Consider the following 14,535-nt stretch of genomic DNA (forward strand, 5'->3'; position numbering starts at 1 on the left):
TTGCAGAAAATACAGAGTTCCCATATACCTTCCCTATTATTTACACTTTGCACTAGTGTGATATCTTCGTTACAACTGATGAAAGAATATTCATGTAATTATACAATTAAACTATAATTCATAGTTTACTTTAGGATTCACTGTTTGTGTCTTGTACTCCTATGGGTTAAAATCTGTATTCTAGTAACATATATACAACCTAAAATTTCCCCTTTTAGCCATATACAAATGTATTTCAGTGCTGTTATTACATTCACAATGTTGTGCTACTATCACCACCATCAATTAACAGAACTTTTCCACTGTCACACATGGAAATTCTGTACCAATTAAGCATTAACTCGCTATTCCCTAACCCAAACCCAGGCCCTGGTAACCTGTAATACAGTTTCTGACTTTATGAATTTCCTTATTAGAACTGTTTTATATCACTAAGATCATACAATGTTTGTCTATGTCTGGTTTATTTCACTCATCCATGTTGTCACATGTATCAGAACTTCATTTCTTTTCACAGCTGAATAATATTTCATTGTATGTCTAAAACATATTTTGTTTATCTGTTCATTGGTTGATGGACACTTGGATGCTTCTATCTATTGGCACTTGATAATAATGTTGCTATATATCTAAAAGGGATTGCTGGGTCATATGGTAATTCTATACTTAACTTTCCTAGGAACTGCCACATTGTCTTCCACAGAGGCAGCACCATTTTACATTCCCATCAACAATGAACCAATACACCTACTTCTCCATATCCTCTCCAAGGTGTGATATGTCGTTTTTTTTAGTAGTAGCCATTCAAATGAGTGTGAAATGGTATCTCACGGTTTTGATTGGCATTTCCCTAATGGCTACTGATGTCAGGCATCTTTTCACATGCTTTCTCCATTTGTATATCTTCTCTGGAGAAAGGTCTATTCAAGTCTTTTGCCCATTTTTAAATTGGATTGTCTTCTTGTGTAGTTGTAAGATTTCTTTAAGTATTCTTTGTATATTCCTTATTGGAATATTTGTATTTCCCAAATATTTTCTCCCATCCTGTAGTTTTTAATTTTGATGAGGTCTCATTCATCTACTTTTTTCTTTTTTTATTCATGCTTTGGGTGAAAAGTCTAAGAAACCATTGCCAAACAAAAGGTCCTGAAGATGCTTCCCTATGTTTTCTGCTAGAAGTTTTGTACTGTTGGTTCTTATATTTAGGTCTCAGATCCATTTTGAGTTGATTTTTGTAAATGGTGTGAGGTATGGGACAACCGCCATTTTTTTTTTTTTTTTTGCACATGGATAACCAGTTTTCCCAACACCATTTGCAAAAGAGACTATTCTTTACCAATTAAGAGCATATGGCAGCCTTTGCCAAAAATCACTGGTGTTAGATTTGATGGTTTATTTTTTAACCCTCAAATACGTCTGTCTTTGTGCTAGCATATGGTGTTTTGATTACTGCAGCTTTGTACCATGTGATAAAATCAGAAAGCATCAGTCCACCAGCTTCATTCCTTTTTCTAGAAGGTTTTGACTAAGCAGGACCCTTATTCTTCTATATAAATTTGATGACTGGCTTATCTATTTCTGCACAGAATGTTGATGGAATTTTTACTAGGATTGCATTGTATCTGTGAATTGCTTTGGGTAGAATTAACATCAAATATTGAGTCTTCCAATCCTTGAACATGGAATGTCCGTCCATTCATTTACGTCATCTCTGATTACTTTTAACCATGTTTTATAGTTTTCCATGAGTAACTCCTTTAAATTCTTGGTTAAATTTATTCCTAGATATTTTATTCTTTTAGCTGTTCTTACATATGGAATTTTTTCTCAGTTTCCTTTTCAGATTCTTCAATATTAATGTACAGAAACACTACTGATTTTACATGTTGATCTTGTACCCTGCTACTTTGCTGAACTTGTTTACTAGCTTTAGTAGCTTTCTTATAGGTTTTCCAGGATTTTCTATATATAGAATCATATCATCTGCAAATAGGTAAAATTTTAGTTCTTCCTTTCCAATTTGAATGCCTTTTATTTCATTTCTTACTTAACTGCTCTGGCTAGAACTTTCAGTACAATATTGAATAACCATGGTTACAGTGGGCATCCTTGCCATGTCCTGATCTTAGAGGGAGAGCTTTCAGTCTTTCACCATTGTGTATGATATTGGTGGTGGATTTTTCATATAAGCCCTATATCATGATTAGGAAGTTTCCTTCTATTCCTAGTTTTCTAAGTATTTTTTGCAAGAAGGGATGCTGGATTTTGTCAAATGTCTTTTCTGCATCATTGAGATGATTATTTTCCCCCTTTTTCTGGTGATGTAGTATATTTCATTAACTGATTTTCTTATGTTGAACCACCCTTAAGTTATCATATCTCTGATAAATTCCACTTGATCTTGGTGTAGAATTCTTTAATGTGCTGTCAGATTCAGCTTGCTAGTACTTTTATGGAGGACTTTGCATCTATATTCCTAAGGGACATTGGTCTGTAATTTGGTTTTCTTGTGGTATGTTTATCAGGCTTTGGTATTAGGGTGATATTGGCCCCATGGAATGTGTTAGAGTATTCTCTCCTCTTCAATCTTTTGGAAGAGTCTGAGAAGAATTGGCATTAATTCCTGGAATGCCTGGTAAAATTTACCAGTGAAACCATCTGTTTTAGTTTGCTAAAGCTGCTGGAATGCAATATACCAGAAATGGATTGGCTTTTAATAATGGGGGCTTATTAAGTTACAATTTTAAGTCCATGAAAATGTCCAAATTAAAGCATCAACAAGTGGATACCTTCTATGAAGAAATGTTGCTGGCATCTGGGCTTCTTCTGTCAGATACCAAGGCACATGGCCGGCATCTGCTTCTCCTTCACTTAGGGGTACCTTTGCTTTCAGCTTGATTTCAGAAGCTTTCTATCTGAGCATCTATGGATGCTCTCTTCGCATCTTCAGGGCATTTCTCTCCCTCAGTTCTGTCTTATCAATTCCAAGGCATTTTTCTGTCTCTCTCTCCAAATGTCTATGCCTTTTATCCTCTCACAAAGGACTCCAAAAAAGGATTAAGACCCACCTTGTATGGGCTGGGTCACATCTCAATTGAAACAACCTAATCAAAAAGTCCTACTCACAATAGGTATGCACCCACAAGATTAGATTAAAAGAACGTGGTGTTTTCCGGGGTACATAATAGCTCCAAACCAGCACACCATCTACTCTTACGCTTTTCTTTGTTGGGGGATGGGGGTGGGTTGATGATTGATTTAATGTCTTTACTTACTACTGAACTGTTGAGCTCTATTTCTTCTTGATTCAGTGTAGGTAGCTTTTGCTTCTAGGAATTTTTCTATTTCATCTAGGTGATCTAATTTGCGGTATATAGTTCCAGTTTCCTCTTATAGTCCTTTTTATTTTTGTGGGGTCAGTAGTAAATTCCTCAGCCCTTTAATTTCTGATTTTAGTTATCTGCATACACCTTTTCTCTTTGCCAATCTAAGATTTGTTGATTTGAAAAATCTTTCCAAAGGATCAATTTTTGTTTCTGTGGATTGTCTCTACTGTTTTTATTCTTTATTCCATTTATCTCCACTCTAATCTTTATTATTTCCTTCCTCTGCTTACTTTGGGTTTAGTTTGCTCTTTTCTGAGTTCCTCTCTTTGTGAGATCATATTACTGACTTGAGATCTTTCTTCTTTATTAATATAAGCATTTAAAACTGTAAATTTTCCTCTTGGTACTGCTGTTGCTACATGCCATAAATTTTGATACAATATATTCTCATTATTGCATCCCCCTCAAGATATTTCCTAATTACCCTTGTGATTTCTTCTTTGACCCACTGGTTGTTTAAGAGTACATGGTTGAGGTAGGGCAAGATGATAGCAGAGAGAGGGGTGGAATTTAGTTAGTCTTCTAGAGCAAGTAGTAAATAGCAAGGAACAACTAGTAAACAGTGTGGAACAACTGTTGTGGGACATCTGTGACTGGACACACATCATACAGCAGACTGGAATGGGTGGAACAGCTGAGACTGCAGAATAGAACTGTAAGTAAATGCCCCAAACTGCAGAGCTGGTGCCCCACCCCCACCGGCAAGACACGCTGAGCTGAAACACTTCCCTGGGTAAAAACAAAGCAGGTTACATGGAGCGAAGAAAGTAACTCAAACAAGTTCCCACTGCAGTTTTAATTAACAAATTTCTACTACTGAATACAAGCTATAAGCACAGATAAACCCAGAGCAAACAGGAAAAGAAATTGAGGTATCTCCTAGCAGAGAGGAGGTAGGACTGACAGAAAAATAAATAGATAAATAAATAGATAAACAAACAAACAAACAGAAGTTTTTAGAGACAGCTGAGTGCAGAATACTGGAAAACGGCTGTGTCCCAAGAAAAGGAGCACACACAAGTGGGTATCAACACTGGTCAACTGGTGAAACTGGGGGGCTGGGTACTGGCACTGAAAAGGGGTTTTCTCTCTTTTTCCTTTTTCTCCCATTCTAAGTAGCTCATTAGAGAAAGCCACAGGCATTTTCAGACGTCAGCACTGACCCAGGCAACGGTGGAGTTAACAGAGTCAGAGAGATAAAGGAGGAATTCAATAAAGGGTATATCTTCCCTAAGAAAAGGAGGATGTGCCCAGCTCAAGTAACTGCCCCCCACACCCCCTCAGAGAATTCAGACCACAGGGCCTTGGGAAAAAAAAACCAGAAACAACTTAAGCTTGGCTTTTGACACCCTTGGCCCCTGGCCAGGACAGGGTCTGTTGAGAATTAAAAGGACCACAACTCTTTACACCAGTGGGGAGCTGCAGGCTGACAAGTGCCACCTGCTGGGCAGGATAGGAAAAGCAGAGTCTAGAGGCCTCACAGGAAAGGTTGACAGTCTACTAGGTCTCACCCTCAGGGAAACCTGATGCCAAATACAAACTCCTCCTGAGACCTGGGCCTTTCTGGTCTGGGAAAATCTGATTAGGGTAATCAAGGAAACCAGATGCCAAGACAACTATAAATCACACTAGGAAAAATGAAGATATGGCCCAGTCAAAGGAACAACCTTACACTTCAACTGAGATACAGGAATGGAAACAACTAATTATCAATCAAATATCCTAAATCAATTCAAATATCAAATCAACAAGTTAAGGGAAGATACGGTAAAAGAGATAAAGGATATAAAGACATTGGGCAAACGTAAGGAAGAACTCAAAAGTTTGAAAAAACAATTGGCAGAGCTTATGGGAATGAAAGGCACAATACAAGAGATGAAACGCACAAGGGAGACATACAACAGCAGATTTGAAGAGGCAGAAGAAAAGACTCATGAACTGGAAGACAGGACATCTGAAACCCTACACACAAAAGAATGATAGCGGAGGTGGGGCAAGATTGCGAAGTGGTGAGGTGTGGGTTTTAGATACTCCTCCTGGGCAGTTGGTAGAAAGCCAGGAACTGTGTGGACTGGACACCACAGAGGAATTTGAGGTTGGACATACTTCATACAACACTCACGAATGCGTGGAATAGCTGAGATCAGCGAAATCTGTAAATTCTTGAAGCCAGGGAGCCCACAACCCTCCCTGCCAGGCACAATCCCGTGGCAGGAGGGGCTGCTGGTGCTGGGAACCAGGAGGGAGAACTGCAGTTGTACCACTGATTAACAAACTCAGACTCTGGAACAAAAATTATAACCATAGATAAACTGAGACCAGACCCCGGAAAAACTGGGAACAGTCAGCCCAGCGGAGAAGAGATAGGGCTAGCAAAAACAGCAAAAAACAAAACAAAACAAACACAAAAAAAATAAAAACAGACTTTTTGGAGTTTGGATAAACATAATACGGAGAAGGGCCAGGATCAAACAGAATCAGGCACATATACAAATCCAGGGGGCAAGAGCCCTTGCCTGAAAAGCCGGTTTCTTTGCTTTCTTGATTGTTCCTTAATTGCCCTCAACTCCTTGTCTTTTAGCATTTCAATAGCCCCTTAGATCTGCAAGAACTGTAAATAGTCCATACTGGGCCCTTCTCTTTCTTTCTTTCTTTTTTTTTTTTTAAATCTTTTTTGCTTTCTAAAACAATTGTTCTAAGATGCACATTACAGAAAACCTTAAAAACTTGCAATTTGGGCCCAGGCAAGAGTAGAGCTAAGATAGCTCTGAGAAAAAGCAGTAAGTCTAATGGCAGAGAAATGGAGTCAAGAGGTCATTATGGAGACAAATTTTATGCTCTATATAGGTATCTCTTTTTAGTTTTTAGTACATTAGAATAGTTAGAAGGAAATATCTGAAACTGTTGAACTGAAATCCAGCATTCTTAATTCTTGAAGGCGATCATATAGCTTATATGGTGTGACCATGTCAGTGTGAAAACCTTACGGGTCACACTTCTTTTACTCAGTGTAGGGACACATGAGTACAAAACTGGGAACAAAAAGTAAATGAATAATATGGAGGAGGGGGGTATGGGATGTTTTAGGTGTTCTTTTTACTCTTATTTTTATTTTCATTTTTGTTTTCTGGAGTAATGAAAAAATTCAAAAATTGATTGTGGTAATGAATGCACAACTAAATGATATTGTGAACAACTGTTTTGCACTCTGGAAGACTGTATGGTATGTGACTATATTTCAATTAAAAATTTTTTAAAAAGTAAATGGGGGAAGGAGGGGTTTGGGATGTTTTGAGTGTTCTCTTTCATTTTTATTCTTATTTTCAGTTTTATTTTTTGGAGTAATGAAAATGTTCAAAAATTGTGGTGCTGGATGTACAACTATATGATGAAACTGTGAACAACTGTTGTACACTTTAGATGACTGTATGGTATGTGAATATATTTCAATAAAATTACATTTTAAAAAAACCTAACTATATATATATATAGCTTTTGCGGGGGACATAATAGATTTTATGAAAGATTTTATACTGGTTTCCCTACTTAAGACTCATGCCCAGCTGCAGTCTATATAGTCTATTCTCAACACTGCAGCCAAAGTGACACTGTTTAAATGTAACTTAGATCATATACCTCTAATCAAAACCTTCCAATGACTTACTATCTCACTCAGAATAAAAGACAAAGTCCTTAAATTGGCCTGAAATAACCCTATACAATCTGGCTTTCCTTCATGTAAGAGATCCTATCTCTTACTCCACTAGCCCTAGATCACTCTGCAACCCTGATCTCTGACTTGTAGGAATTTCTACCTTAGAGCTTCTATTCCCTGTGCCTGGAACACTCCTCCTCCAGACATTCCCTCACTTCTTTCACTGACTAACATACTACACATTTTTCTAATATGGGGTTTATTGTCTGTCTCCTCAATGACCCTCACTACATACACACACAAATATAAGCTCCATAAGAGGTGGGATTTTGTTGCTGTTGTTGACTTTTTGTTCACTGATATAGCCCCAGTGCTTAGAATGAGGCCATTTTTTGAATAAATGGATCAACAACCTACCTTTCTAGCCTTAACTGCCTCCATTTCCTGAACATACACTGTGCACCAGCTAAACTGGATCATTAGTTCCTAACACAGCATGCTATTTCATTCTTTCACTCTTTCACTCTTTCATTCTTTCACTCGTTTTCACTCTTGCTTATCCTCTGTGATGGTTAGGTTCATGTGTCAACTTGGCCATGTGATGGTGCCCAGGTGTTTGATCAAGCATACACTGGCCTAACCATTACTGCAAGGACATTTGTGGCTGGTTAATAAACCAGAAGGCTGGTTTATTAAATCATCAGTCAATTGGCTGCAGCTGTGACTGATTACATTCAATGAAGGACGTGTCTTCCACAAGGAGAGAATGCTATCAGTGGGACTTAATCCAATCAGTTGAAGACTTTTAAGTGAGACAGATAGAGGACCTTCACTTCTTCTTTGGCTAACCAGCAAAGCGTTTCCTGAGTTCATCGAAGTTGCCAGTTAGTTCCTGAAGAGTTCATCGAACACCTTCACTGGAGTTGCTGGTCTGATGCCTGCCCTACGGAATTTTGACTCGTGCATACCCATAGTTACGTGAGACACTTTTATAAAATCTTATGTTTATAGATATCTCTTGTTGATTCTGTTTCCCCAGAGAACCCTAACTAATACATTCTCCTAGAACCATCAAGACCCTGCTCAGATGCCACCTCTTTATACATGCTACAAGTAATTACTGAACACATATGAATGTGCTAGATCTTGGGGAGATAAAAATGATGGTCTAATGGAATTCACAAACTTAACACGGCCAAAACAGTATCCTTAATGTTCACCCTCCCAACCAGTTCCTCCCCCAATTCTTCCCATCTTAGAAAATGGTACCACTATCATCACCTAGTTGCTCAAACCAAAAACCTAGTTGTTGAAGCAGAAAAATAGATCCCTTTCTCTCTTCCTTTTTCTTCCCTTATTCAAACCCTCAGTAATTCATTAATTCTACCTCCCAAATATATTCTGAATCCATCAGTTTCTCTCCATTTAGACCAGCACTGTCCAATTAACTTTCTGCAATATTGGAAATATTTTATATCTGTTCTGTCCAACACAGTAGCCACTAGCCACATGTGATCATTAAGCACTTGAAATGTGGCTAGTACAACCAAAAAACAAAATTTTTTATTTTAATTAATTTAAATTTAAATAGCTGCATGTGGCTAGTTCTACTGTAATATATTAGACAACACAAATCTAGACTATCGCTCTGGGTAAAACCACCAATATCTCTCAGCTAGACTACAGCAACAGCTTCCTAACTGGTCTTCCTGCTTCTGCTTTGGCCTCCATACTCATTCCATGCTATAATCATATCATGTCACTCCTCCAACTTTCCAAGGGCTTCCCATTTTGAACAAAGTCCAAATCTCTTAGAAAGATTTTAATGGCCCTATGGTACTTGGCCCCTGTCTTCTTCTGACCTCATGAACTTCCTCTCTTTCCCTTATTTACTCCACTCCTGGCATCATGGCAATCTTCCTTTTCCTACAAAACTTGAAGTTTATTTCATCCCTACTAGGGCCTTTGAGGCTGATGCTTCCCTTGTTGAAAACACTGTCTCCTGATCCTCAAAGTGGCTAGATCTTTTTTGTATTTGAGGTCTTAGCTCAAACATCTCCTCTTCAATGAGGCCCTTCCCACCACTTGGTCAAAATTAGCACTTCCTCCTCCCTAGTCACACACTTCATGACAGCACCATGTTACACTATCCTCACAGCACTTATTACTGCCTGAAATCACATTGTTAATTTATTTACTTGTTTATTATCTCTCCCCTGCTAGAATAAAAACTCCACAAGAGAACTTGCCTGTCTTGTACTATTGTGCCCCCAATGCCTGGAATAGTACCTATCAGATAGCAGTTGTTAAAAAAATATTTGTTGAATAAATAAAAGATAAATGCATAGCTCCTGCTCCCAGTGATTCCAGTCTTGTGGGGGATACCAAGCAGAAAATGTGCAATTATAAAACAAGGCTAAGAGGTTTGAAAGAGGTGAATGCTGAGTGCTCTGGGAGCAGATAGGAAGGAACCAAACCCAGTCTTACGGGGTAAGATGGGTTTTTCCAGAGTGAACTGCATTTAAAACCTGAGATCTAAAAGACAAGTTGCAATTTTCAGCCTAGAAGGAAGGAAATATGGGCAAAGTTTTCCAGGCAGAGGCAATAGTTGAAGTACTTCAGGTCAGAGAATATGGTGGCCTGACAATAAGACCAAAGAAAGATGGACAGATTTAGGAGACATTACAAAACAGAAATGCAAAACTAGCCTTGTCATCAGGTAAACAATGTAACTCTACAGTTATCAAGTGGTTCTTCATTATCACTGACATTTAGTGGTTACTGACTACCAAAATTTAGGCTATATATAATGCAGGATTATAATGAACTAGCAAACAAAGACTCAAAGATATCAGTAATGCTTTTTTCAGTACACTTACATAAACGGACTTTCTCTGCAACAATATTATCTGAATCAAAAGATAAATATAGCATTAGACCTCCTATTATTTCTAACTCAATAACAATGATTTGGTTTTTGCAAACACCATTAGTTATCACACCATACTACTGATACTACTTTGAATTTCATTGATTTCATTGTTTTATTTGTATCTAAATTATAAATTTATTTTGGTTTCATAATGGTATCACATCTATAAACACGGAATTTAGACCCAGTTCTTTGTTTCTATACATTTAGGAAACAGTACGTTAAAAATAAGACAAAATCAGGGATCCACAAATTTATCTTTTCCTTCAAGAGTGGTTTATACATATCTCTGTTTTTCAAAAGACTGGAGTACTGAAGTAGAGATTAATTAGCATGGCATATGGAGTCAGGTCTGAAATCAAATATTAGCTCTGTGACTTACTGGCTGTGTAACTCTGGACAAGCCTCTGCTCTCTTAAGATATGCAGTTTCCTTGTCTATGAAATGAGAATAATAAAACCTACCTTATAAGTTTATCAAGAGGATAAAATGAAATTATAAGTACAAAATGCTCAGTCCAGTTTTTACCCACTATCAGGTACTCAATAAGTTAGATTAGTATTTGTTTTATAAAATTTATTCAAGCATTACGAAGAATAAAAACAACTTTCAGTGTCTATTATGTTACATTTTTTCAATAAATATTAAACTGCAATTTCAAAGGATTTAAAGGAATACTGCCATATACGTGTATGAATTTTCTATGGGTTTAATCTATTTTTAATTTATCTCATTCATCTTTTAACTTAATTAGCTTATTTATTAATATTTAAATATGTATACCATTCATCTTTTAAGTTTGTAATTTTTCTTATTCCAAAAAAAATTCAATTGGCTTACAAAAAGCTTTACTTTAGTAATCACATAATACTTGCAATTCTACAAGTAACATACTATGGGGGATAAACTTTAACAGTTCTTTTCTACATTTTCCAAAAAGAAAATATCCTTATACATTAAATTAAAAAAATAACTTAAAAAATTGCAAAATGAACCTAGGAATATTAAAGTCCTGAATGACCTTTAAAGTGAATGCTAGAGAGTAAGACTAGTTAAATGCAACTAAATGCAGCTTCCAAACCTGCATTTATCACTTGAATAGAGTACCAATTTTGAAATAATGACTAAACCAAGAGCGTGCATAAAAGGATTGATGGAAGTCAAATGAATTAACACTTGCTGAATACAAATATTAAAAATATATTTTTTAAAACTAATGAATTGGTTTAACTAAAGATAACCAATTATTTCCAAATTCATAAAAAAAGTCCAAGACAATTTTCTTATTTGTGCTATCAGGTATAAAAATACTTACAGTTTGATAATATGAGGATGACGAAAGAGTTTGAGATTTTGAATTTCTCGTTTTATTTTTCCAACAACATCTAAACTGCGAATCTTCTGTCTATTTAAGATTTTAACTGCCACTTTATGGCCTGTCAATTGATGTTCTCCAACTAAAAGAAAGAAAAGGAAAAATTTTGCTGTAGTAATAACAGTGTAATCATCTATTCATGTTTCTTCCCACTGCATCCCAAAATCTCTTTACTCACTTACTGTACAGCACCAAAATTATCTCTTTTCATCTGTCTCTTCTGCTAAAGTAAGCACTCCTTGGGACAGAATCTCAATATTAGTCATCTCTCTACTTCAGCACCTAGCATCGAGATGTTCACTAAATATTTGTGGAAAGGATTAACGAACTTTAGATTCCTCCATAAAAATATAACCAAATTTGGAATATCTTTTGGACAGAATAGAATTCTCTACTTTGTTAATCTCTTTATTTCTCCTCTTCTGTTTAATGACAGTCACTGTATTATAGAGCATAAATGATTGCTAAGATAAATTAAAAATTCAGAACTAGATTCTTTACTATTTCATCAGAATATTCACAGTAGCCTCCCTTTTTTTTTGCCTTTTCCATAAAGCCATCTTGTTCCCCCTATGTGATGGGAATCTCTATCTCAAATCCTCACACTATGTTTATAAAATTCATATGGCATTTACCATTTTTCAGTTATTATAGTCATGTGTATATGTGACAAATAATATGACATGAACTATTAGCTCTTACCCTCCTTGAATAAGACATAGTTAGGGCTCATCTGAATCTCCCATGAAGGTCGTACAGTGGCACACTGTTTTGTACACAGTAGATGCTAATAAATATACGTCGCATTAAATGAAACAATAATCCTTCCCCTTTCATATAACACATTCATGGTATCCATATTAATAGTGATAGGCTTAAATACTGTACTATGGCGCAGATGAAAAAATCTCTCACTCAGGAACCAAATTAGTCAGCCTCCTCAATTTCCCTCAATTATTATTCTAAACTTTCACCATAATCCTCAAAACATCTATCCAACCTCTGACCCCTTTCAGCAAACTCACCTGCTATTTCATTGGTAAAAATAAAAGCATCATTAGGAGTAATTTCCCATATCTTCTCAGACCTCCATCTTATACTTACTTACACCTACATATACCTCTTTTCCTCCAGTCTCAGAGGATATTGTAGCCTCCCTCCTGTTCAAGGCCAGTCTTGTCAATGCATGCCCTTGAATTCATACTTTGTTCTCCTTAATTTGACCTTTTCCTTTTCTAATAGCTCGTACTCCTTGGGCTATAAATATGTCCAACTCTCTCCCACCCCTCTCAAAACTTCCATTTACCCTATATCCTCCTCTATTTTCCAACATTTGTCACATTAAAATTTCTCAAAAGAGTAGTCTACATTTATTGTTTATCACCATCTCTAAACTCACTGCTATCCGGCTTCTGTCTCCACTCCTCTACTAAAACCAAACGGTCACCAAAGACCCACTATCAACCCATGTATACTTTTCAGATCTCATCTAACTGTAATCTCTGCTGAACTGGACACAAATGATTCCTCCCTCTTTTTTGCTGGCACTGCTCTCTCCTGGTTCTCTTACTAACTCTCAGATGTTCACCTTTATGGCCTCCTAATCCTTCACCTGCTCTTTAAAGGTTAGTGTCCCCAGTTTCCAACCTAGGCTCAAGGTATTCCTGGGAGTTTTCCTTAACGTATGTCATTCATCTCTTCTAGTTTTAATTACTAGCCATATGTCAATGACTCTGTCCCCTCCTTTAAATTTAAGTATCTCAAGATTAATATCCCACAAACAGCTCAAATTCAACATGTTCAAAACCAAACACCAATCTCTTCTGCCAAACCTATGTCCTCTATTTCACTTGGTGGCACAAAGGCTATATGCTAGAAACCAAGGAGCCAGATGATATCATCTCCTATATGTTTCTTGTTATCAGGTTTCAACTCATGACAAACATGTTATTAATAATAAAAATAATGACATTTATTAAGTGTTCATTATGTACTAAGCATTATTCTAAGTACTAGCCGCCCAATTTATTCAACCTTACACAAACCCTATGAAGTATTATTATCATTTATTGTACAGGTGAGAGACCTGAGGCACAGAGAATTCAAGTAATTAGTCCAAGGCCACATAGTCAGTGGTGGCACAAGTGATTCCAGACAGTCTGCCTTCAGAGCCAGCATGTTTAACCACAACAGAGTCATGCCGCCCATCAGAGAAATCCAAACATTAATTGCACCGACTTAGGAAGAACTGAGCTACCTATGACTAGAAATTATTTTTTACCTTAATAACTTGCTCAAACAGTAAATTACCATCTCAAAAATGTCAACGAAGCTTGAAAGCTACTTTCCAGCACTTAAAATAAACCAATTGGGAGAAACCAAGTTCAAGCAACATAACTTACTAAACTTCTAAAATATGCTTCTAAGACTCCAGAAAACATTACTGATTTGAGGGACTTTGTATTCAATTAAAATAGCCTAAATTATTTCCTGATGCCTGAGTAGTTTATTACAAACTTTGGGGAAATTTATAATTCCCAAACACTTGCCTAGGTTACATAAGTATGTCTCTCTCCTCACATCCTTTAAAGTCTAGGATGAAAGCCACCAGCACTTAAAATCCCTTTTTTTTCAAAACAATAGAGAAGAGTTAAATTCCTCTATTCTCATTTTATAATTAAAATTACTGTTTATTGAGAACATATGTGGTTTTTCCAGATCAAAGAAATAGGATCAAAGGCTCTAAGGGCCAAGGAGACAGGTGTTCTGTTTTTCAATGTAACATGCTTAAACTGGAAAACACAAATCAAAGAATGTGAGAATGCACTCAGAATATAATATAATGATAAAGTATTACTTTGTCTATGATATCTGAGGAAACAATTGACTCATGTATCTTTATACATGAAGAAGTTTTCCCCCATGAAACATTGGAAAAGAAATGACATTACTGCTTGGAAAAGAAACGGTATTATCACTTCAAACAGTTAAGCACACCGGTAAGTTACTTTTGTATTTGAGGTCCAAAGAAACAAATGCATTAAGAATTGCTGCTTTTTGTGCTGAACTATGGTAGGGAGTGCTCTATTTGCAGCCTGTAGCCTTCCCTTTGACCCACAAATAAACCCTGTGCTTGGGACCAGTCACAAGCCTTGCTCATATCTTGATTTTGGACTTCTTCTAGCCT

At 36.6% G+C, this 14,535-nt stretch overlaps 1 protein-coding gene across 2 annotated transcripts in view; it reads right to left on the reverse strand.

Annotated features, from left to right (window-relative positions):
- Positions 1-14,535, reverse strand: part of PRKAA2 (protein kinase AMP-activated catalytic subunit alpha 2) — a 114,031-nt gene that overhangs the window by 57,543 nt on the left and 41,953 nt on the right. Inside the window, exons 1-2 of one of the 2 annotated variants that reach the window (XM_037827111.1) lie at positions 11,289-11,324; positions 10,356-10,410 (exon numbers count right to left, since the gene is read on the reverse strand). Coding sequence is in view for 1 of the 2 variants with exons in the window: in XM_037827110.1 (XP_037683038.1) it covers positions 11,289-11,430 (142 nt within the window). In the remaining variant the exon portion in view is untranslated. Of the gene's footprint in view, positions 1-10,355; positions 10,411-11,288; positions 11,431-14,535 lie in introns of those variants that run through there. The other variant, XM_037827110.1, reaches the window with a different exon arrangement.

This window comes from Choloepus didactylus, chromosome 2 (assembly GCF_015220235.1).
Source record: "Choloepus didactylus isolate mChoDid1 chromosome 2, mChoDid1.pri, whole genome shotgun sequence".
NCBI classification, from domain to species: Eukaryota; Metazoa; Chordata; class Mammalia; order Pilosa; family Megalonychidae; genus Choloepus; species Choloepus didactylus.